Raw genomic sequence first — 24,987 nt, 5'->3', positions numbered from 1 at the left:
TGATGTGTTTTTTGGAACAAATTTGGCCAGAAATCCCTCTGGGAACAAGGTAGGACACAACCAACTAATTACATAGAACATTAAAAAAAATGATGAGGGCACATCCATGTCTCCAGTTATGGATATTTCCTTAGACATTTTTATTATCCTTTGCATAGATATAAAACTTTATCCAACAACCTTATGGTTTTTTGATCCTGGAAGGCACTGGATAGTTATTAAGAGGAATCCATGTAGGTTTCACATTGTGTGTGTGTGTGTGTGTGTGTGTGTGTGTGTGTGTGTGTGTGTGTGTATCAGAGTAAATAAAGGTGAAATGATTTTTTTTTTTACCAAGATAATCAGTATGCCTGGTTCTTGGTGCTAAGGTAAAAAAAATACTGCTGTGGAAGTTAATTGTTCATCCATTCAGAACATCTTTTAAAGAGTTTGTTTTGTTTTTACTTCTCCATTTTTTACTTGATTAAGTAAAGGGTAAAGAACTTTGAAATGTTTCACTTCTATTCCCACCCTTATTCTTGGAAGTTTGAGCATCTACTCAAATAATATACTAAATACCCTCATCTCTCATTTCTTTGACCTCCTCAGCTTTGGTCCACTTTTCCTCTAGCTTACCCTGCCATCCCCTCCCAAGGTCTTAACCTTGATATTCAGAAGAGCCACAGCCCTTCAATCTCAACTTTGAGTATTTTTCTTGTGACCATTAACTTAGGCTTATTTATCTAGTACACCTAGTTCATCAATTTCTTGACCACAGAAAGACCTTAAGACTCCCAGTAATTTCATTATCATTGTTTTTGTACTTAGCCCACATTTATGGTCCAATCACTATAAACATTTACTTGGAAAATTTTAACTTTTTTTTTTTTTTTTTTGCGGTACTAGGGATGGAACCCAGGGGCATTCTACCTCTGAGTCACACTCCCAGCCCTATTTTTATTTTATTTTTTATATTTTGAAACAGGTTCTCACTGAATTGCAAAGGGCCTCAATAAGTAGCTGAGGCTGGCTTCAAACCTATGCAATCCTCCTGTCTCAGCTTCTCAAATGCTGGGATTACAAGTGTATACTACTACACTGGGCAAAATTTAACTTCTTTTACTTCCTATTAACCTACTTGGTTAACTTCCAACTCTGGTTAAATCCAACTGTCTTCTCTGCTTGTGCTTCTGTGATGCTGAAGGTTATAAGACAAAAGCCACTTAATATTTAAACTGACCTCCTTTTAAAATTATGACCATGGATCTTAAATAGGGTTGCATATGAGCAGTGTCCAATGGTCTTACTACTTTCTCCTAATGCGTGTTCTTTGTTACCATTTGTTTATTCCAATCCAATTCTTGTCCTGAGCTATTAACCCACCAAGAAAAAGAGATCCCCTCACTTAGACACACATGAGACCATGAAAGAGAGGAAGGAGAAGTTGGGCTAACCCAACAAGGCTGCTTTCTTCAAGATGTGTGTTACTGCTTTACATTTTTCTTTCTTTTTAGTACTGGAGATTGAACCCAGGATCATTTTACCTCTAAGCCCCATCTTCAGCTCTTTTATTTTATATTTTGAAAAAAAGTCTTGCTAAATTGATGAGGCTGACCTGGAACCTGAATCCTCCCTTCTCAGCCACCCAAGTACTGGGATCACAGGCATCTACCACCATGCCCGACTCAACACTTTGTATTTATAGCATACTGCACATATCTCATAAAACCTCCTAGGAGCTACTGCATTGTCTGAACTAAATATGTTCATACCGAGAACACTAAAAATTTCAAAACCTTGCTGTGTCAGTCAGGGCCTTGCACCTTTCATCTCCATCCACCATCCATTGTTTATCTATATTATCCATCTCCCTCCTTGACATGTGTCTCATTTCTATAAGCACATTCCTCGCAAATGTTAAGATACAAGAAAATACAAAACTAATGGTTCCTCATCTCTTCTGTATACTTGGCTTCTAATTACTCCATCCAAGACTCTTTATCTGACTGCCTTGAGATTCCTAAACTGCTTTGCACCAAAGGTGTATAGCAGGTTCTATGAGACAGGTGACATGTGTCATAAATATAAAATGTTGAGCAGGGGATAATGACATGAGCCTGTAATTCCAGTACTTGGAAGGCTGAGAAAGGAAGATACAGGTTTGAGACCAGCCTCATCAACTTAGTGAGATCCTGTTTCAAAATAAAAATAAAATAGCCAGGTGTGGTGGCGCACGATTGTAATCCCAGTGCTTGGGAGGCTGAGACAGGAGGACCACACAGGTTTGAAGCCAGCCTCAGAAACTTAGTGAGACCTTGTTTCCAAATAAAGTTAAAAAAAATAGGTCTAGGAGTATAGTCATGAGGTAGAAAAGCCCCTGAGTTCCACCCCTAGTACCACAAAAAATATAAAATAAAATAAAAATGAAAAGAGCTAGGGACATAGTTCTGAGGGAGAATGTCCCTGGTTTTAATCCTCAGTACCAAAACCACAAACACAAAATTTCCAGGGAGCGTTCTCCCTCCTCAACAATGCCTGAGTGTCTGAGTGCAGGCACTGAGAAGCCAGCCCCTGGACTCTTCTGGAGCCTTTCAGATTGGGCGGAGGCCTGGACTGCAGCTAAAATCACACGCTGCTTTTCTTCTGTTGCCTCTCAGTTTTGCCTCTTTGAATTCCTTTTCATGTCTCCTGGAAGTGCTTCGTTAAAGATCCCTGTCATGCCAGTCCTCCTCTCAGAGTCTGTTCCTGGAGAACCAGACCCAATGCAGTTATCATCTATGTTCCTTCATCTTTTATCCCAGGCCAGATATCCCTGCCCTGCAGCTGGACCACAGAGTGGAAGGTCTCCCCACTGCTGATCCATCTGCCTTCCATTTCCACTGTCTGTCTATACTTTTTAGAAGTTTAACTGTTCAATTCTATATTCACCAAATCACTTGTCTGCTCAAAGCCTCCAATCACCTTCCACAGTCTACACTGATAACTTTGAAATATACTTTAAAAGGTAACAATTTATTCCAACTGAAAAAAAAGACAAAACTTCAAACTACTTCATAAAATTATAGGCTCCTTGAAAAAGAAATGTTAAAATCTAGACTTTTCCCCTTTGACTGTCAACAGACTGGTCCTACTTTCTCTAATTACTCTCATCTTCAGAACTCCCCAGTATTAACTTCACTCCTACCAAGTGCCTTTCCTCATCTCTCCAACCCAGGGTAAGTTCTACCATTCTGTATGCTTCCATTCAAGTTCGACTTCCACTGCAGAGCTTTCGCCACTTCCCTGCCAGCATAGCCCACACTGCCCTTCCCCTTAGCAGACTCTGAAGCAGGCTTGCCATGAGTGCTGCATTCTTCCCAAGGGCTGTGTGCACACTTGATCTGCCAGCTGCATTGGAAGTTCTGTGGGGGCAGAGAGGGGTGAAGAGCATGGGCCATGTCACAGTGTATGGTTTTCTTTTGTCCCTTACTGCTGCTTTGCTCTGCTCACAGTTGACCCTCATGCATTCCTGCCAGATGACTGTACCACTTCACATAAGCAAGCGAGAAGCTGAGATAGCAAGGAAGAATGATAACTAGAAAAAGAGAGCTCAGAAGAAGTGTGGGAAATAAAAAGAGTGGGAGCAGAAACTCAAATCTCAGGGAAACCACGTCCAATGTCGGTCCCCCGCTGATAACGGGCTGCTCGTTTCCTTGGAAACCAGACAGAAATAAAACCTGCTGTGATTCTTCTCCAGAAAATGGTACCATTTGTTAATTTTCTTTATAGGGAATGAGTCAGATCACAAAGCAAATACATGTTGGGTGGGGCATTGGTGAGATCCAATTCAAAAAAAAAATGGTTTTAGTCCCAGCTTAGCTATAATTTAAGATAGGAGAAACATTCATATAAGCATAATATGTCTATATGCAGCAGAATCAAGTATGAGAATTAAGGATAAAAAGTGAGCCAAGTGATGAAGACACATGGCAAGGAGGCCAAAAAGAAAGAGAACCATAAGCATATTCCTATCTCACTCTGAAAAGCCTCATGGCAGAAGGATCCAACTTCCTGAATGACATAGCCAGGTAAAGAACAGGCAGCAGATTTTGAAAATACTGTGTGAAGAAATAAAGTGGAATCAGGCCTGTAAAATATGTCAGGATGGTAACTAAACAAGTTTTAGCCCTATTAGAAATTAAGAGAAATAAAATCTACTGGTAATAACCATAATTTACCAGAAATAATCAATTGCATTGCAATGGTACAAAAAACAAAGGAAAGACGTTAGACAGCTAGTCACAAGTAATGCCATGAAAAAAAACCAGACAGTTCTCTAAGTGGAAAAAATAAGATGGCAGCTAAAAGAAACAAATGTGTTAGATGTGGACACTTTGTAAGGAAGAATCACAAGAGGATAGTTATGGTTTCAGCAAAGGAGTGGAAGAATATAGTAACAATGGATTTTTATACTACAAGTAGGATAGGTAAGGGCAGTTCCTTTTCAGAGATGCATGCAAGGGGCATGCTTACCTCCCTGGAAATTTGGTTTGAACTGTTTGGTTAAGTGGAACAAAAAACACAGGTGTTTAATGACAACCTAAAGCCAAAAAAACCTAAGAGTTGATTCAGGCTGCCATGTCAGCCAGGTGTGGTGGTGCACACTTGTAACCCCAGTACTTGGGAGGCTGACACAGGAGGATCACAGGCTAACCACTAGCTTCAGTTACTTAGTGAGGCCCTCTGCAACTTAGTGAGACCCTGTTTCAAAATAAAGAATAAAAGATAGGGTTGGGAGTGTAGCTTGGAGGTAGAATGTCTCTGGGTTCAATCCCCAGTACTGAAAAAAAAAAAAAAAAAGCTGCAGTGTCAGGCACACAACTGGCTATGGATTTAGTCGCACAAATAAGAGGTTCATACACTCAAATTGTCTACCTAAATATAAGACTTGCAATCCTTTTTCAGATAAATTTGCCCAGACTAATATCCTATTACTACTTTTCCCCTAGGAGTTCTAGCATTCCTTTGCATGTTAATAAGCATACTTAAAAAAAAGAATTTTATGGTCAAATAATCTTGGTAAACAGTTAAACATGTATCTTTACAGCAGGACTCCTCTCCCCATCTCTTTTTGTCTCACTCCTATTTATATAAAAATGCCATAGTTGTCAAATGGCACAAAATAGAAAGTCATTCTCTTATTCCTGTTCTCAGCCGCTTTCCTTGGACCCATAAGCAACATCTTTTGTAAATGCTCTTAGTGTTTTTCATATGAAAACATGCATTGTGAATTACTAACTGGAAGAATTACATGATTCATTTCATCCTTTCTTAGGGGAATATTTTTGTGAGAAATGTGTTCAGTACTTTATATAATAATTTGGGAAACATTATCCTACAACAGGAGTTGCCTACTTGTAAGGGTCAATTACTTGTTCTGCATTACTTATAATATTACATTTATGTATATCATTATGAATTATATATATATGTCCTTAGCCTCATTTCTAAGTTGGAAGTGTTTTTAGATCAGAAAAACATTTAGTGACATTTTTAATTTCCCATGACATCTAGCATAATATTTGATCCATCAAATACTTTATAAATACGAGCTTAGTTAAAATGAATGAATTGCCCAAATGGCTTCATTTTAGAGGTAGAGAAGAGTGAACACAAGAACATATGAAAGGAATGACACTGTTAGAAATCACAGAGAGGAGGCTTCTCTGATTATTCTGTCATCAAACACAGTCACATTTAAGATTTTAATGAGTATCTTAAATGACTAGAGATTAAGAAAAAGAATTTAAAATAGCCATGAAGTATACTGAGTTAAAGAGTTATAAAGGGGTGGAATTATTCTATTCACTTGGAATTATATGACTACCTTCTGTTGTCAGAGTTATAACATTAGTGCTTAAATTTTAATGGCTAGCATGAGTAAAGTTTCTGGGCTTTTATTCAACAATTAACATTATCAAACATTATTTATTTAGGGAAATAATGATATGGCAAAACCATGAGGATTCCCATGTTTTTATAAGATGCATAATTGCTTAATATGACAAGAGCTAAGGCTATGGGTCTGGTCAATGTATGCTTCCTTTTATCAAACTATGCTAAGAAAGCCCTGCCCTGCAACAGGCCTCTCACGTGATTAAGTCAGGCCATGAATGCAGTGATAACACAGCCAGGACCTGTCAGCACAGACCTCTCTGGAGATGTTAGCCAAAGCCAGACTTAACCTTTTGTCACTGTGGAGAGGGACATAAGTAGGACCGATTCAAAAACAGAGGATCATTTCCTAGGGAAACGAATCCTCAGAAACCAAAATGAGGTACATAGATAATAAATACAGGGCCTATGAAAGAAATATCTTTAGCTACCCTTGTCTTCCATGGAAGATGCAATGAAAGAGACCCAGGGCCAAAAAGCAAGTGTGGAAGAGGTTCAAGCCAGCTTCAGCCATCCTATTTGTGCAGTAGGGTAAAGGCTGTGGGAGAAGTCAGGACCAGGACAAATGGAGTTAGATAAGTGAGCACATGCAAAGAAAACTCAAAAGGCAGAGAAGGAGTGACAAGTAATCACATGAAAAGATTCCAAAGGGAGTCCAGGGAGACCAAGGGAACATCCTGACATTAGTACCTTCTAGCTCAGGATCTGCTTTTTCATGAAGAAAAGTAAGAAAGAGAGGTTACTAAATCATCATCATCATCATCATCATCATCATCATCATCATCATCATCATCATCTTTTTTAGTTGTACTGAACCCAAAGCCTCCTATTGCATGCTAGGCAAGTACTCTACCACTGAGCTACACCTGAAGCCTATTTTGGCTTTGTTTTGAGAGAGGCTATCCATTGCTTGCCGAGGCTGGTCTTAAGCCTGTGATCCTCTTGCCTTAGCTTCAAAGTTTCTAGGATTATAGGCATGCTCTACTGTGCCTGGTGATAATAATGTATGTAGGAAGAATGAAAAATTTTAGAAAATCCATTTGTTTCCAACTTGAATGACTTGGCTCTGACATGCTTGGCAACCCATAAAATGCTAGAGTAAATAAAAGAATAATCCTGTCATCTAAAAATTTGCAGTCTTCCAGGAGAGGCAGACCCATAAAACAAAGAGCTGTGCTATCAAGTAAAATGACTAATAGGTGAAGGGTATGCAAATGAACTGGTAACACCAGAGGGGAAGGCATTTTTGGGAAGGGTGTGTGAGATAATTGTATAAAATTACAGAAAAGTGACACTGGAATTGAATCTAAGAAGTTCATCTAGCACATGGAGCTGGGAGGGAGAAAGGTGTTCTAGGCACAGAGAGTGGTGTGTGTACAACACATTGTGTGCAGGGAAGGGTGAGGCCAGTGACTAGCTGAAGGGAGCTGTTAGTGACTGAAGAAGTGAGGTGGGCACTAGGGGAACCTGTATCATAGGAATGATATGTTGCCAAGTGCCTTTTTAAATATCCTGCAGATTTTAAATGCAATTCAGCAAGGAATAAGAGGAGAGCTCTAGGTAGGGAAATAATCTGAATTTTACTTTGGAAGAATGATTCAAGAGTATGTGGTGTGGAAACAGGGAATAATGGAGATCAGGAGGCCAGTGAGAGAGAAGATTAACCTCCTTCATTGTACCACAGTCAAAAACTAGAGCTCAGCTGGCCATGGTGATCCATGTTTGTAATCCCAGTACTTGGAAGGATGAGATGAGAATATTGCAGGTTTGAGGCCAGCCTCAGCTACTTAGTGAGGTCTTCCACAATGTAGTGAAACCCTGTTTCAAAATAAAAAAATAAAAAATAGGGCTGGGGGTGTAGTTCTGAAGTAGAATGTTCATAGGTAATCCCCAGTACCAACAAAACAAAACAAAACAAAACAAAAACAAACAAAAAACTATAGCTCAACTGTCAAGGAGACCCCTGCAAGTCTCAGCCAGGCTTTTTTTCAGACTTAAAAAGACAATGAATCAGTCCCCATATTTAAGGCTTCTAGGGAAACGGCCATTAAATGTGCAGTAAAAAAGAAAGATAAATAATATTCCTAAAATTTAATTAATTTCTCTCTTTCATTTGGCCTGGTTTAATGCTATGTTACACTCCTGATGTGAACAATCTAGACATTGCTCCATTAGTATATTTCACTTTTATATCAACTCTCAGAATTTACTGGCCTTATTTAGGGTAATGCACTCATATTTGACATATTTACATCATTCCCATTTATTATTAAAAGCAATGTTATGTTTAGATATTGAGGATCAATAAGACCTCCATAATGTTTACACTATCATATCTTTTATGGCACGCTCAGAGTGCATCAGGTTTATTTTTATAGGTGTTTTTTAAAAAGGCAATTTTATAGTCTTTACTATGTCTTGGGTAAAAGATTGGTTAGCAAAAAATTCCTTTACTATGTTTGCAAAAGTCTTAATGGGGCCACACAGAAAAACGGAAGAAATTTCTAGTAACTATTAGAGTGAATGTTCCCATCATTTTGGTTGCATTTCCCTAATATATACTAATTGCTACATGGAAACATTAACAAAAGCATTTTTGTCTCCCTTCCTCCTCCTTTCCTTCTACTTTAATTTTTAAGGTAACAATTACTTTGAAGAATATTTTATATCTTTGAAACTGCCATTTTATTGCTTGCAATTATTAAAAGGCAAATCTATGACCTCAGAAAATAGGCATCATTAATATTTATCTATTTGTCAGCATATAATTGTAATTAATACAGCATACAGCAAACAAAACTTCAGTAGGTATAATCAGGATGCAACCTTTATTTTTAGTGGTTTACCATACCTTTAAAACTTATTTAGGGTAAAGTTCTTCTGTTATCCCTGGATGGGAAGATAAGTGTCTTGTGACTTTTCTGACTCTTAATTTTAAGATATCTATAAGGTACTATAGAACTGGGGATATAGCTTGATGGTAGAGTACTTACATGAGGCTCTGATTTTGATCCCCAGAACCATAACAGTGAGTAAATAAGTAAATAAAGAAAATATTTCCCAGTACCTAGGAGGCTGCCAGTGATTGTAGGTTTAAGGCCATCACAGAGTGAGATCCTTTTTCAAAATAAAAAATAAATAGGACTGGGAGTATAGCTTAAAGATCGAATGCCCTTAGGTTCAATCTCCAGTAGCACATGCACATGCGCACACATACACACAAAAAGAAAAAAAGAAATGCTGTATTTTAATTTAGATTGTGCCACATGAAACTGTTATATTAGGTACAAAAGAACAAAGATCAAACAAGCATCTATTTCACATGGTTCTATTTAAATTACAATAAAATTAACAAGACTAAACATTCATCAAAATTAATATAAAGTTAAACATTTCCCTCTGCTCCTGCTAAGAGTTTACAGGAGGTAAGAAGTTTGTAGCTGAGAAAGGGAAATGACAGGCTTTTTCTTTGTTTTCCCATTTGTTTTCCTTAGATGCTAACTATAATTTCTGACCTCTTCAGATGCAGAATAGAAAAGATAAATAAGAGTTATTAAAATTCTTACTGGACTGTTCTATCCTAAAGTTCAAGTCCTAATAGGTGTTTACCACTTTGTGTAGGTTCTTTGGAGAACTTCCTTTACTGAGATGGCCTACCTGTATCCTATCCCTGAGTGAATGTGTTTCATGACTGTGGTCTCTAGGAATCACAGACATCTTCTGCTTCCCTCTACAGATGCATGCGCTCACTTCCAGAAAATTCTATAGACAGGACCCAACATGACCTGGTGCTGGCTTTCAGTGCTCCCGGCATGATTCCTATGCTGATTGACAGGAAGCCCACACATTCCTGATTCTAACAAGTGCTGGCAACACAGGCTGATCCCAGCGCAGCACCTCTGCTTTGACTTTCTTACAGCAGCTAGACACTGCCACCATGCCCTTTAGATATTTTGGACAGGAGCCAGACACAAGATGACTGAGTTTCAACTCATATCATATCAAGATTTCTGTATAATACCATGAAAGCCATTCTCTGTAGGATTTCTCTACAGAGAAATCCTCATTGCAGACCCCATGAACTCCATTCCTAATGATTTTATAGTTTTTATATGGTTGAGATATCCAAGAGTTCTTACTCTGAATAGTTTCCTATCTTGGCAACTTCTGGAAAATTCTTTCACAATTTGTTCGTGTGTGTGTGTGTGTGTGTGTGTGTGTGTGTGTGTGTGTGTTTGGGGTGTGTGTGTGTGTGTGTGTGTGTGTGTGTGTTTGTTTTTCAGGAATAGAGGCAAAAAGAATAAATAAAGATGAAGAAAAATTCCAGAATCTCATTTTTCCAATCAATCAGAATTTAGTGCTTTAATTAAAGCAACCAACCAACCAAACAAAATAACAAAAAACCTCAAGATTATTCAAATTATGTTAACAAAAAATCTAGAAAAAATTATCAAAACAAATAATTGGTTTTTGGAAAGAATTTCTGTGTGGCCACATGAAAGATAGGCATGTTTTTCAGTTCACATTTCTTGGAAGAGGGAATATGTTTCCAAATTTTCTATGAATGAATTTCTTTCCTGAATCCATTAAAGGCATATCAAACTTTAGAGGTTAAACCTGTTAGAATTCAAACCCTACTAAATTTTGTTTAGCAAATGCAATAGCTTAGTTAATATGACCTTCTAATCCCTTTAGAGAATTATCTTTTAATCTAGTCATGGATGTAGTTAAAGCCAAAATAGAAAAAAAATTAGGAAAAACTAAAGTATAGGCAGTAAAGACTAAAGTATAAGTTAATATACTTCAGACATTAAATATGCCAATTACAGAAAAATTTTCTCATTAAATGTCCACATTGGAGACAAATACAGCACTGTGTTTATTATGATATACACATTTATTCAATAAGTGTTCATTAATGTTTCATTATTAGAGCAAAGTGCTGGGCTCGCCCTTGTTGAGGGTAAGAAAATGAGGTAGCCTTTGCCTTTGACTTGTTTATAATTTAGAATATGTGGCAAACAGATGCATTAGTATATTGTTTATGAAAATTTAATATTTTTAAGAATCATATGGCTGCATATTTAAAATGCAGGAAGCATAGTGCAATCTTAGAAATTTTGATTCTGAACACGTAGGATGATGGTGAACACCTAAGATTAACACCTAGGATGATGGAAGCAGTAATTCTGTGAACAATATTTGGAGAGACATCGCCTTTGGCAGAAGTGCCTTTAAGGCAACATTCCTGTCTGTCTTATTTGCCACTATTAGCCAACTCATAGCTGAGAGCCAATACTTAGTATAACCTCAGTAAATACATTTGAATAAATGAATGAATGAGTATGGTTAAGCTTGGCAATGAATAATATAGGCAAAGTGTCACATAAAAATACAGAAATATAGTTATTCTCTTTAGGAGGCAGATTCTTTGAGGTAAAGTTAGAAGGCACTACAAATGACAGTGTGTACAATGTTGCATTAATATATGTTCCTGTCTGTGGAATGGGATCCTGGAACTGGGTAACAGACTCTACTCTTCTGCCTCAGAGTAAAGTCATTCTCCTCCATTCACTGGTAACTTCTGAACTCCAGGGAAAGCTCCTTATTCCTCTGAATAGTCATTGCTCCCTCCAAGAAAGACATATAACTCCTCTAGGCCGTTCTGCCCTTTCCAGGCTAAAATTCCACTGGTGGGTAGAGTAGCTCCTCTCAGCAGCAGACAGCGCAGGGAGGGTCTTTATTCCCTCATCAAGCTTTCTCTGCAAAATAAGCTTTCCAAGAATTTTCTACCAATGACCAGATTTGACCCAGTTCAGGAGCTACTGACAGCCCCCAAGCTTTCCAGTAACCCCAACCCTCATGTAACAGGTCTCAATTTTACCTTCCTGAGGTGACAATAGTGAGCACCTCTACTAATCGTTTAGAGGTGAGTACAGACAGATCAACAAGCATAAATAGATCACTCTGTCAAGTGCAAACCTCTGTGCAAAGAACTGACAAGACGGATGAAGAAATTCTGAGATCGTGTGCAATAGTCAACTGTATACCTGTGTAAGCCCGCCCTTTCTGTCCAAATAAATGTGTGTGCCTCAGTAAGAATAGGATTGGCCCCAGGGTTGTTCTACTTCTGAGCTACACTCCACTCATATCCTTTAAAAAAACAAAAACAAAAACAGGGTTTCACTAAATTGCTGAGGCTGGCCGCAAACCTGCAGTTCTCCTGTCTCAGCTTCCTCATTACTGGGATTAAAAAAGTATGCCACTGACCATTCCTGGTTATCTATAAAAGTCCTGCTCCTTGAATTCTTAGTCAGCAGTTCAGGGACCCCTAAAGTATATTTCTTACACTTTAGTACTAGCCACAGTAACACCTCATTTGGATGCATTGGTTGCCTCATCATGATTTCAATTTCTGATCGAGCAAAAAGACCCTTGGATGGGATGGTAACAGTAAGAGCTGGAGACATAAAAAAGAACTATACTTTGACTTTTCATGATTTCTATCTAGAATTGAGCAGAAGAGCCCCTCATTAATCAGGACCCTTATTACATTCATTATAATTTAACAGTAAAAGCATAGAAATTACAGTAAAATATATTGTGCATGTAAGCAATTAATTGTTCTCTGTTTCCTTCCACTGAGTCACTGGCATTGAATTTCACTGAAGCAGTGATTGTTATTCTAAAATAGCCTCATAGCCTCATATATTTTCTTCCTGAAGTTATGAAACAATGTCAAATAAATCACAATTATGCTGATTTTCACAAATACTACACATAATTTTTAGGGTAGCTACCAAATTTAAAGGTAAATTTAAATAGTTTAGCATATTCCAAGAATATTACTAGCTTTGGAAGAAAAGGACTGTATAAGAAGGTAAAAATAAAGTGGACAAGACAGATGGAAGGAGAGAAGCTGTCACAGGGAACCGAGGCGAGAGGGGACCAGCTGAGCAGGTGTTTTGTTGATGGGAGGGAGCACTAGGAATATGGAAGTGGTCCCGCTAAGGGATGTCCTTGGAAGGCAGGGGACAGTCACAAAATGGAAAGACAGAGACTGACTACTTAGGAAGTTAAATGGGACCAGCTCTGAAACCTGTCTAGAAGTAAAGCTCTCAGAAAGCAAAAACATAAAACCAGGCTCAATGGCCCAAATCTGTAGTTGCAGATGAGGCAGGGGGATCATGTTTGAGGGCAAGCCTGGGACACTTAATGAGACCATGTCCCAAAAAATGTTTTTTTTTTTTTTTCAAAAGGACTGAAAATACACCTTAGTGGCAAAAATGCACCTGGATTTGATCCCCAGCACCGCAAGCAACAACAACAACAACAACAAAAAAAAAAATACACAATAAGAACAAAAAAAAAAGTGGGACTGCAATTCCAGGTCTGTGTGTGTTCTGATGGGTCATCAACAAACAAGGTCACCTTGAGTGAGTCCTCAGTCTCTCGTGTTCCCTTCCTATATTGACATTTGGGGCTCAATGACCTTTAAAATTTCTACCAGTCTTAATTTTCCAGCACTATAAAATCTTATTGATCAAGGCAACAAGGGATAGTGGATCAGTAAAAAGAAGGAAAGAGGAGTCTTCAGAAGGAGGAAAAATGGGTACAAGGGCCACATGGGCCAGAAGGAAAAACAAATTAAAATTCTAGACTGGTCCGTTACGATGCAGGCTACCTTATGCCTATGGAAAAAAGAGCTACAAAATCCTCTCCAAACCTGTAATGATTTATTTGAGAAGGTCCACTGCAGATGAGAAGATACATTTAGTAAAATTTACATTTTGTGATATGTAAAAGCCCATTTCTTTTTAAGAATCTGACACTGATTTCAGAAAATTCCCTATTGTCCAATGGACTACATATAACCTTAACCTTCAACTAGGTCTCCACAGAGACTTTTTCACTCGTGGAACACAGCAATATGTATTTCATTTTGAGGTGTCAGTTATAATATTAAATATTCAACTACCAAATTGTATGTGTGTTTGTATATATTTATATATACATGTATATAGTATATAATATATTATATTACATATTTTTGGGCAGGGGATAAAAGCCATGGGTGTTCTTTCTTTTTTTGAAGATTTAAAGAAGTTTATTAAAAAGATAGAAATACAGAAGTCAGTTACAGCCTCATGTACCCAAGGGTAACATGAGAGGGTGGTTCGAATGAACTCACAAAAGCCACGGGTGTTCTATCTTTGAGCTATACTTCTAGATCTTTGTTTATTTTTTATTTTAAAATAGGGTTTTGCTAAGTGGCTTAGTGTCTTGCCAAGGCTGTATATTATATATTATACTATTATATTACATAATATATACGGGGAGAGAGAGAGCTGTCTTCATATGGATATGTATATGAATATGTGTATGTTGTTTCAATCTGAATGTGATGTGACAAACACTGATGCAGTCAGATCACTTTTTTAGTGTCTTAAAAATTTCTCCCAAAGTAGCTTTAGAAATGAAAAGTCAGAACAGTGGACTGTATATACATGTACCATTCTAGAATTTCCTGTCACCCACAAACCATGCGTCAACCTAGTGCTAATCCTTACCCTTCCTCCTTTCCTCCACCCCTTTCTCCATACCTCCCTGTTTTATTTTTATTTTGTAACAGGGCCTTGCTAAGTTCCTGAGGGCCTTGTTAAAATGCTGAGGCTGTCCTTGAACCTGCAATTCTCCTGTCTCAGCCTCCTTGGTACTTGTTATTATAGGCCTCCACCACCACACCTGGCATTTTGTATTAATTTCTGACCTCCAGGTACTGATCTCACTTTGACATTTTATTTGCCTGTTACCCACTGTGTCTGCTATATATTTTTACGTATATGATCACATAAGTTTAATAAACATTAGGGCAGGGCATGGTGGTGCATGCCTGTAATTCCAGTACTTGGGAAGCTGAAACAAGGAGGATTGCAGGTTCAAGGCCGGCTTCAGCAACTTAGCAAAGACCTGTTCCAAAATAAAAAAAAATAAATTAGGACTAGAGGTGTAGCTCAGAGGTAGAACACTCCTGTGTTCAATTCCCAGTACAAAAATAATTAACTAATTAACTAATTTATTAATTAAACACACTCAGAGTCTGACTTGATAGAGTTGTATGAAAAATTCCACTTGGTTTAGAGGAAATAAAAGGGATTTGTTCGGAAACATATGCTCAGAGGGAGAACAACAGAACAGCAACAACTCTTCCAAGTGTCAACTTTCTGTAACAAGAGCCTGGAGCATTGCAATTTATTTCAGGAAACAAATTATTAAGGAATGGAAAAACAGACTTTAAGCAATATCCTGTTGTCAGTCACTAATTTGCTTACACAGTGTGGAAAAGGAGATCATAATGTGAAGCATTCTTTGACATCTCAGTCTAGTTTCTACAAACCTTGACACCCTGCTCTGACATTACCCAAGGTGTCTACATGTATTCTATAACTAAGAATTAAATATGTTTGTGGAGATCTATAGGGTATATTTTCTGAGAACACTGAAAATGCCTGCTTTCATATTTTGTGTTTAGAAAATAACATGGTCTGAAATAATGTTCCTTTCTTCATACATAAAATGGGGATATGGAAATCTAAACTCATATTTAATTAATTAATTAATTAATTTGTCTTTAGAACATTTTAATTTAAAATTTTGTGCAGTTTTAGCTTCAAAGCAAAGGAAATAATCATGTGCAGTCACATACCTGTGTCTGTTTAGGACCAATATCCATTCTTTCCAGAAGGTCATTTAAAAATGCTGTAACACTTTCCCAGGGGTAAATACTGTTGGAACCATCCAGAACTATGACTATGTCCAGCTGAGTGCTACACTCTGCGATACAAAAAGGCAGTTGTGCAAATTTAGAAAATTTTTTAGAGGTATATGAAGTGTTACCATGACTGAAACTCATTTAAAAGATAAACTGATGGTCTACAAATTGAACACATTGCTTTTGTAATTAGAAAAATAATTTTTGATAAGTAAAATAAATAAATATTTATTGCATTTAGTTAGAATAGGTTTGGGCTTCATATCAAGTAAAAAGTAATTTTAATAAATATCATATGAGTGTTGCATTTGGAAATTTCCTCAATATGAATTTGATATAACAGTATTCATTCTGTGCATATCTCAAGGGAAGTTACTTTCCTCAAAGAATCTTGCCTTTTAAATGCAAGTAATGTGACAGCTTTTAGCTATAAAGTTTATATGTGACTCTGTAAAGGTTGTTTACACTAATAGAAATTCCAAAAATAGCAGCAGTTTGATTATATGCTGGCAAAGCAAACATTTATCTAAGTTGGTAATGCTGGTAGCTGACAAAACACTTGAAGCTTTTTGGTATGCTCTTGTGTATACATGTTTTATTCATTGCTTATATTTTTCAAGCATGCAAGAACATTGCATAGAATCTGTACCTTGCACAGGAGCAAATGAGTTCACGACTTGAAATGTGGGACTCACATCAGAGCAGATTCCAGTTGTGTAATGCACATGACCACATCTATAGGCATATAAGGGTCCACATGCCTTTCAAAAAAAACCATCAAAAATATATGACTGAAATTTGTATAACAGATTTTTAAAGATGTATAATGATAACATTTCTGTTGCTATGAAATAATACTACTCTTTGCTTTCTTACCAGAAACCCTCCTTTTGGGTTAGTGACTAAAGTTGATCCTAAGGTCATGTTCTCCTTTACTTCTGTGACATTTGGAATTGATGTATTAACTACAACATAAAAACAAAATTACATGAGGATAAAAATAAGTTTTGAAAAGTGAAATTAATTGTCTTTCTTTTAGAGCATTCTATTTGCTTTTTTCACATCAGATCACATGCTTCTTTTGGTCCAACTAACTAGACTTCCAAGCATTACTAAGGAATATAATGAACAAATTAAGGCTGAAGATCTGGCTTATGTCCCAGAAACTTTGTATCACTGTTTCAAATAGTTTTGTTGAACTGTGAAAGAATGCAGAACTGGGAGGAGGATGAGAATGTGCGACTGCATTTCACACGTTTGTGCTAATTAAAAGCCCAGTGGCTCACGCTTGTAATCCCAGTATTTTGGAGGCTGAGACAGGAGGATTGTGGTTTTCAGACAGCCTCAGCTATGTAGTGAGGCCATTTGCAACTCTGTGAGACCCTGTTTCAAAATAAAGAATAAAAGAAAAACTAGATCTGAACTTGTAGCTTGGAGGTATAATGCCCCTGGGTTCCATCCTCTGTACCACGAAATAAATAAATAAATAAATAAATAAATAAATAAATAAATAAATAAAATATTTAATTTCATAAGATTATAAATATAACATGATCTTAAATTGTTCACTATAAACAATTTGAGGTATGATTCCTGGCAAGAAAAGGGAAAATACGTAGAAAACCAGAAAAGAAAACTCAAACACAGTTTGTTGACCATGATTCCTAAAATCACGGGAACATAACTACTAATAGCTTATAAGGAAGGCTGAAGCAAGATCGAGAAGTGGCCAGGGAGTGTGGACAGGGACTACAATGAAGGAACCACATTTGACATTCCAAAGAGGAATGCTGGATCCTGCAGTAGGCCAACCTGACAGCACAGGCAAGAACTTTCACTTATTCACGTTTGAAAAGAGAAGACTGGACAGGACAAGCCTTCTCAACCTTAGGAAGGTGTGTAAATATTTGAAAGGGGGTAAAATTCAAGTTCAAGAAAGACGTCTCATTGTTCATGCCTGAACATTCTTTGACCTTAAGTCTATCCATGGTTTTAAAGTTGACACGAGAAGCAGATTCCTGGGTACTCTGATCAGTTTGTCATCCTAATCTGAGTTTTGGTCTTTGTTCAAGACTTTTGACTTGTTTGCTTTGCAAGCACCTGGAACAACAGAGCTATTATATACATTGGACTGAATAATCTAGATTAGAGAGTTTTTTTATTTCTTTTATTCAAGGGAAGACTCAACATCAGCATTGCTGAGACAATTAGGGAATACAAGAGACTTCCCGTGTGTGTGTGTGTGTGTGTGTGTGTGTGTGTGTGTGTGTGTGTTGTGGTACTGAGGATTGAACCCAGGAATGTTCTACTACTGAGCTATACTCCCACCCCTTTTTTATTTTAAGAGTATCACAAGTTGCTGAGGCTGACCTGGAACCTGTGATCCTCTTGTCTCAGCCTCCCAAGCACTGGGATTACAGGTGTGCACCACCACTCCCAGCCTCAGCCTCACTACTGTTCTTGATGTAGTTAAAAATCCCTAGGATAATTTTAACACTTTATTCTAGTTTCCAGAAATGAAGGAATACTTTCTATCAGAACAAGTGTTTTGAAAATAACAAGTAACAGATAACAACTATAAATTTTAGGAAAATGAAAAAATATGTACGAAACAATTATCCTAAAACATTGGAACACAACTCCAAACAGGCATAAACTAGAGGGGAAACTCCACTTGTAAGAAGAGTTTGGCACCCGGTGAGTTGTTTTTGTGGGTTTTTTTTTTTTTTTTTTTTGGCTTTTTGTTTTTGTTTTCCCTCTGAGGGAATCCCCATTCAGGGGAACTCTAAAACTCTAACAGACCTTCCAGAGTTACTGTCTTGAAGACAAAGAGGATAGTGATTGGGAGGCAATGACAACATCTGTGAAGTGAGGGAGAGGTCTTAGAGACCAAGAGCCACAGAAACACAGTGCTAATGTATGCATGCATGTTTATCCAATATCAGGATGAGCTGAACAGTAAATGTGCAGAGTAGACGTAAAACAGTTCAGCTGAAAAAGGACTGAATAAAGATTTGAGCTCCTTCTCACTGCAGTAGTCAGTTTTGGGAAATTGAGCTCAGCCAAGTAGATTGCCTGTTAATACAAAAAGGTATGACTGTTTAAAAGAAAATCATGGAATCTAAAATTTCTACATTTATAATTTCAAATAGAATCCAGATAATTACCCAAAAATACTACACATAAGAAATAAAAATGTGACACAATTTCAGAGAAAGGTAATAAATGGAAAGTGATGTTGAGATATTCCAGATGCTAGAATTATCAGGCAAGGTTATTAAAATGGCTTATTTAACTATGTTTATGAATGTACAAAAATGTTCATAATAAACAGATAGGAAAATTTTTAAAGAAAGAACTGAAAAATACAATACCTAAAAAAAATCCTGTGGTCTATATATCATTTCCAAGGCATTTAACACTGCATAGAACACTAATAGGTTTCTCTTCCCTGTATAATTCTAGAAGGAATTTTCTTGTCGGGTTTAAACTGCAGTGATAATTTTATCAAATATGTTCATTCAAAAATTTATCCCATAGTATCCTTTTTATAAAAAAATTAAATTCATCACAATTTATTTTACTTTATTTCCTTTTAAGAATCAAGAACTAAGTTAAGTTTTGTGAAAGGAGTGTAAAGGACAGGTTCATTTGGAAAAGTTCTTTTATGCTACTGCTAGTTTACAAAGAACCCTCAAAAAGGTACAGAGGTGGAAGTTACAAAACTAGTAAAATATTCTAAATCTGTGTTTCATGATGGCTTACTAAAGCAAATAAAGGACAAAGAGAATCCTTCTAGGTGACTTTGGATGATAACTGAAGAATGATCATAGATTATTTCTAATATTTTCTTGAGTCACTTGAAAACTGTTATCAAGTGATGCAAAAAAACAAGAACACTAGACATGATGTCAAATGAGACTTCAACTTTTTGGTTTTACTTACCTGGTAAATCCAACTTTATGCAAGGTAATGATCCATCTCTCCCAACTGGACATTTGTAGACATCTCCAGTTCTGGTTTGGGGCTGGCCAACTAAAGGAGAGCCAATAAGCACCCTGGAAGTTAAGTAAAGCAATGAATATTTTTGAACAGTGATACATAGCTTATATTAGAACTAATTCTAAAACAATTGACAATAGTCCTCACAGGTATAATTATAATCACCCTGTTGATTTAGTGATATATAAAATAAAGTATTCCATACTGAATTACAGAATTATATGAATTTAAATATATGTATATATATATGTGTGTGTATATATATGTATGTGTATATATATATATATATGAGCTATCTGATAGATTTTGTTTTATTTTTATCTATAATTTTATCATTTTTTGTTTAGATGTTGAAATATTAACTGTTGGATAAGTCTGCTACAATGTTAGTGTCCAAAGCACATAAAAGTACAAATGACTTTTTCGCATGAGAAACTGGTAATTTCATAGAGAAGTCAGGAAATATAAAAATGGAATTATCATAAGTTTGAATATTAGTATGTAATAATTTCTAAGCACTTAGTAAATAAAGATAGGAGATTCAGATTAAAAATCACTTCTCTTTTTAGACAGAATTAAAAAGTTACTCAAATAGTAATAAAAATATTATTCATTTTAGTTCTAGCAAGTCATTTAACAGTCTCCCATGACATCTTTCGAAATAAGACTGATGAATATGGTTGTGTGTTATGGTACTTGAGAGAATTCACAGTTGTTAATTCATTGCTGGCCAAAGAGCCACATCCAACAACTTTGATTTCTTGGACTCTAACCAAAGAACTCCAACTGTATATCATAAGACTATGCATTTCTAAATTGTCTTAGATTATATCTTATATTATGAATGACTTGAATGAATATGTGAAAAGCATAAAAGTACTTAACAAATACATTTATTTATATATGTATAAATATATATAAATTTATATGCATATCAACATTCTAAAATAATAAACATGAAGTTTAATATGAGCCTATGTAAATAACTTCACTTAACTGCATACTATTGTCTATATTAGTACAGGATATGGGAAACCTCACTTAATGGGAGTTCATGTGAAAAAGTCATGGGGGATTTAGTTGACAGTGCATAAACATGAGCTAACAGAGTATTTATTGCCAAAAATGCTAATGTGACCTTAGGCTGCATTGCTAGAAATAGATGCCCTGGTCAAGCAAAGTGATAGTGTCTCTGTGCTCTGTGCTAATCAGGCCATGTCTGGAATCTCCAAATTAAGAGGGACATAGGCACAGTGGAATGTATTTAGGAGACTGTGACTCATATGGTTATGAGCCTGGAAATTTTGTCAAAAAAGAGATATTCAAGAGAAAGTTGGGGATACTTAGCATGGAGGAAAAAATGTCTAAAAAAGAAAAAAAAAGGTTATATGGCAGTATAAGTGGACCAAGCATGCATTTGAAAAAATAAATATTTGAAAGTCTTTCATATAGAAAAGCAATGGGAATTATTTTGCATAGGCCCTTTGGACCAAATAGCATTAAAACAAATATGTTTTATAAAATTGCAAACGTTGAATTATTGGACAAACTTCCTGAAACATTGTTGTAGTAGAATGCCTTTGCAAAGCATTTCTGTTGAACATAAAGAACCATTAAAATGTTAAAACCCTTTAAGGCATAATTATTATTTCTGGGGCTCTGTTATTAAAAAGCAACCTAAAATAAGGAGAAAAAGCTTAATACATAAAGATAATGCCAAGGAACAATGAAAAGAAATACAGTCAATAGCAAGAATTAATTAATTATTGCAGGGCCATTCTATGAAACATTGTGCTGTTACAAGAAAATTACATTGTAGGATTAAAAAATATTTATGATCTAATTTTGTAAAAACCTGTGGCCTAATTAAAGCGAAAGATACAATTGTTATACTCTTTATAATGTCAATGGTAATATCTAGCATTTACAGAATTTATACTATGTGCCAGGCATTAAGTGCTTTTCATATGTTAAGTAATTTAATCCTCTTCACAAAAGATAGCAGGAACTTTGGTGCCAGGCATCATGAGTTCAAATCATTGCTTTGGCATTTACTTAACTGTATGGTTTAAAATTCATTTATCTTATTTACCTTAGTTTCTTCTTATTCATTTATTTTTATTTTGGGTAGTACTGGTCATTGAATCCAGAGCTATTCTACCTCTAAGATACATACCTAGTCCTATTTTATTTTATTTTTTTATTTTAAATTAGGCTCTCACTAAGTTGCTGAGGCTGGCCTTGAACCTGTGATCCTTCTATTTCAGTCTCCCAAATACTGGGATTACAGGCAATGCAGACCTGTGTCCATGTTCCTTTCCTTCTTTGTCAATAAAATGGAAATAATGAGAGTACCTATGTCACAGGATCATCATAAAATTAAATGATTTAGTATATGTAAAATGCTTAGAATAGTGTTTGGTTCATTGTATGTTCTACTTAAATGTTAATTCTTTATATTTTTATTATATCTTTATTTCAGATTATTAAACAACTAACATCTATGTAAAAGATCAACTAAAAGAGAATGTATAAAACATAAATTTATTAAGGAGTTTATGAATAGGTCATTTTTAATATTTTTAAATTGTATTAATATAATTGAATACATTAGTTTTATAGTTAAAACAGTTTAGAGAAAAAGAAGCGAGCCTATTATTCTTGAAGTATTTAACTTGAGGCCACATAGACTAATAATGTTTTTTATTTTTTTATTTTTATTTATTTATTTTTTTTTGCGGGTTTGGGAATGGAACCCAGGGGCATTTGACCTCCAAGCTACACCCCCTGCCCTATTTTTTATTCTTTATTTTGAAAGCGGGTCTCACTGAGTTGCAGAGGGCCTCACTAAGTAGCTGAGGCTGTCTGTGAACCGCAATCCTCTAGGTCTCAGCCTCCCAAATGCTGGGATTACAAGCGTGCGCCACCATGCCCAGCTGACTAATAATGTTTTATATTTTTATATTTTTTATTTTTTTCCAGTTTAGGACATCAATTTTATTTTTTAATTATTTTTAATTAAAAAAATTTTTTATTGGTGCACTGTATTCATATATCATAATGGGATTAAAAAAAAAAAAACTTGTGTAGACATACACGCACACATCCCCCAGTTAGCCCCTACCCAATCCCCACCCCATTCTCTCCCAATCCCTCCTTCCCATGCTTGGCTTAGTGACTGACATCTAATATTATAGCAATTTATCCAAAATTAACAATGATAATCTCACATAACAGATTAATTTGTTTGATATCAAGCTTTTGATCACTTAGAGATAACATTTTAATATTCCTTTTTTGCTTTCTTTCCTTTTTTATATTTTATGTTATACATTTAATCTGTATTTGGTGTACTCCCCCCCATCTCGTTTTTCCTTCCTCCCTCCCAACAATTAATACCCAGATAATGGAAGGGAAATCTCAGCAAAGTTTGAATGGAAAGCTAAGAGAGGAAGGAGGCTGAACTTGATTGATGAGGGGCTACTTCTAATAATGTTTTTTAAAAACATTCTACCTGGGCATTTATGCTAGGTCATGGGGATAGAAAATGGATAAAATGAGCCGGGTGTGGTGGCACATTCTTGTAATCCAAGCACTTGGGAGGCTGAGACAGGAAAATCACAGGTTTGCGAATAGCTTCAGCCACTTAGTGAGGCCCTCTGCAACTTAGTGAGACCCTGTTTCAAAATAAAGAATAAAAAATAGGGTTGGGAGTGTAGCTCAATGATAGAATATCCCTGTGTTCAACCCCAATGCCACAAACAAGGAAAGAAAATGGATAAACTGCATTTTTCTCAGATTGTTTATGGATAAGGGATGGGGTGGGATCTGGAGAAAAGCCTGCCCACTGCCATGTGCATGCGTGCTCTCGCCACTCTGAACTCCACTATGATGTGTGATTACGGCACACCAGCAACAGCATAATAAAAACAGATTAAAAAGCTTAGATGGGGAAGAAAAACTATAAGTGTGTATGTACTTTAATACTGAATAGGTCGGAACTTGGTGCATCTCCTGCAAAGTCTTGGAAGCAAGTAAAATACCACTAATTTGATAAATGCATATAGCTTGGTATAGCTGGAAGAGAAGTTGAAGCTAGAGAAGTAAATTTTAAGAAATTTGGGGTCCATTTTAAGAAATTTGGATTCATTATATGGAAAGGGAGTTAGGAACTATTGAAAAATTTAAAGTGACTGTTTTGATGACTTCTTTAACTTTAAAGCTTACTTGCTTTCAACGACATGAGTAAACCGGAGGAGAGCAAACTTATAGAGTCAGAGGAACAAGGCAAGATTCCATGTTAATGAAGATGAAAACCTGATTAAAGAAGTGGGGAGAAAAAAAAAGAACCAATTCTACAAATATTTAAGATATAAACTACCTAGTTAGGGTTCCCTCATAAGCACACCCAAGTCAAAAGACTGATGCAGGCAATTCTAATCATATATAAACATGGAGGCAGAGGAAATGACAGAAGGAGGGAAGGACAATAAATGATGGTCTCCTTGCATGAGCAACTGTGATCAGTCTTACTAGGGAACATCACAGAAGCCACTTGTAACCTGTATAAACAGATTATGAGGATGATTGAGGCCCTAAGAGTAAAAATATTAGCATCTCAAAAAAGTACAGAGCAAGAAGAGAATTGAAAGCTGACATCTGGGGAAAATCCCTGGGTTACAATGAGCAAAGGAAGAAAATCAGCTAGGACTGGTCAGAGAGGGAGGAGAATCAGAAAATAGTAGTATCACAGAAACCAAAGAAGGAAAGATCAAGAATGGGAGGAGGCCATGGGAGCCACGAGTCTGCAGCAGACTTCACATCAAATAACAATTGCTTCAAAATGAAGGAGATGGAGCTGTGCTAGTAAATATGGGCTTCTGTTGTTCATGGCAATGACAAACCATTAGTGTAGGAGGCAAGTGTAACTTATTTATAGAGACCACCTTCATATGGTTAAATAATGGTGAGAGAACCAACAACAAAAGAATAGCCAATGTCTCAAGGGAGGGAGTAGAGACCCTGAACAGAGACAAGGTATATCCAAAAAGCAAAGGCTTGTCCTACAAGGGAGGGAGGGCCACCATTTCCTAGACAGGGCTCTGGATGGCCTATTATTGAGAGGTTTGTAAATGTAGTTGATGGTTGGGAATTGTGTACATGTATACAACATGACTTTGAACTTAATTGCCTTAAGAAAAAAAAATCTAGATTTTTCCTATTGAAACTGAGAATTTTTAAAATATAAATATAGCACAGTAGAAAGGACACAGGCCTCTAATACCAGTAGTTGGGAGGGT

At 36.3% G+C, this 24,987-nt stretch overlaps 1 protein-coding gene across 1 annotated transcript in view; it reads right to left on the bottom strand.

Annotated features, from left to right (window-relative positions):
* ITGA1 (integrin subunit alpha 1) overlaps nt 1-24,987 on the bottom strand; it is a gene marked incomplete at both ends in the record, with an annotated part of 160,564 nt that overhangs the window by 68,095 nt on the left and 67,482 nt on the right. Inside the window, 4 exons of the mRNA XM_080705344.1 lie at nt 15,620-15,747; nt 16,335-16,446; nt 16,562-16,650; nt 19,631-19,743. Of these exons, the coding sequence (XP_080561470.1) occupies nt 15,620-15,747; nt 16,335-16,446; nt 16,562-16,650; nt 19,631-19,743 (442 nt within the window). The remainder of the gene's footprint in view (nt 1-15,619; nt 15,748-16,334; nt 16,447-16,561; nt 16,651-19,630; nt 19,744-24,987) is intronic.

Source organism: Muscardinus avellanarius (genome assembly GCF_963383645.1).
Source record: "Muscardinus avellanarius genome assembly, chromosome: 1".
In the NCBI taxonomy this organism is placed as follows: domain Eukaryota; kingdom Metazoa; phylum Chordata; class Mammalia; order Rodentia; family Gliridae; genus Muscardinus; species Muscardinus avellanarius.
Note: the sequence above shows the minus strand (reverse complement) of the source record. Positions and strands in the feature narration are given on the sequence as shown.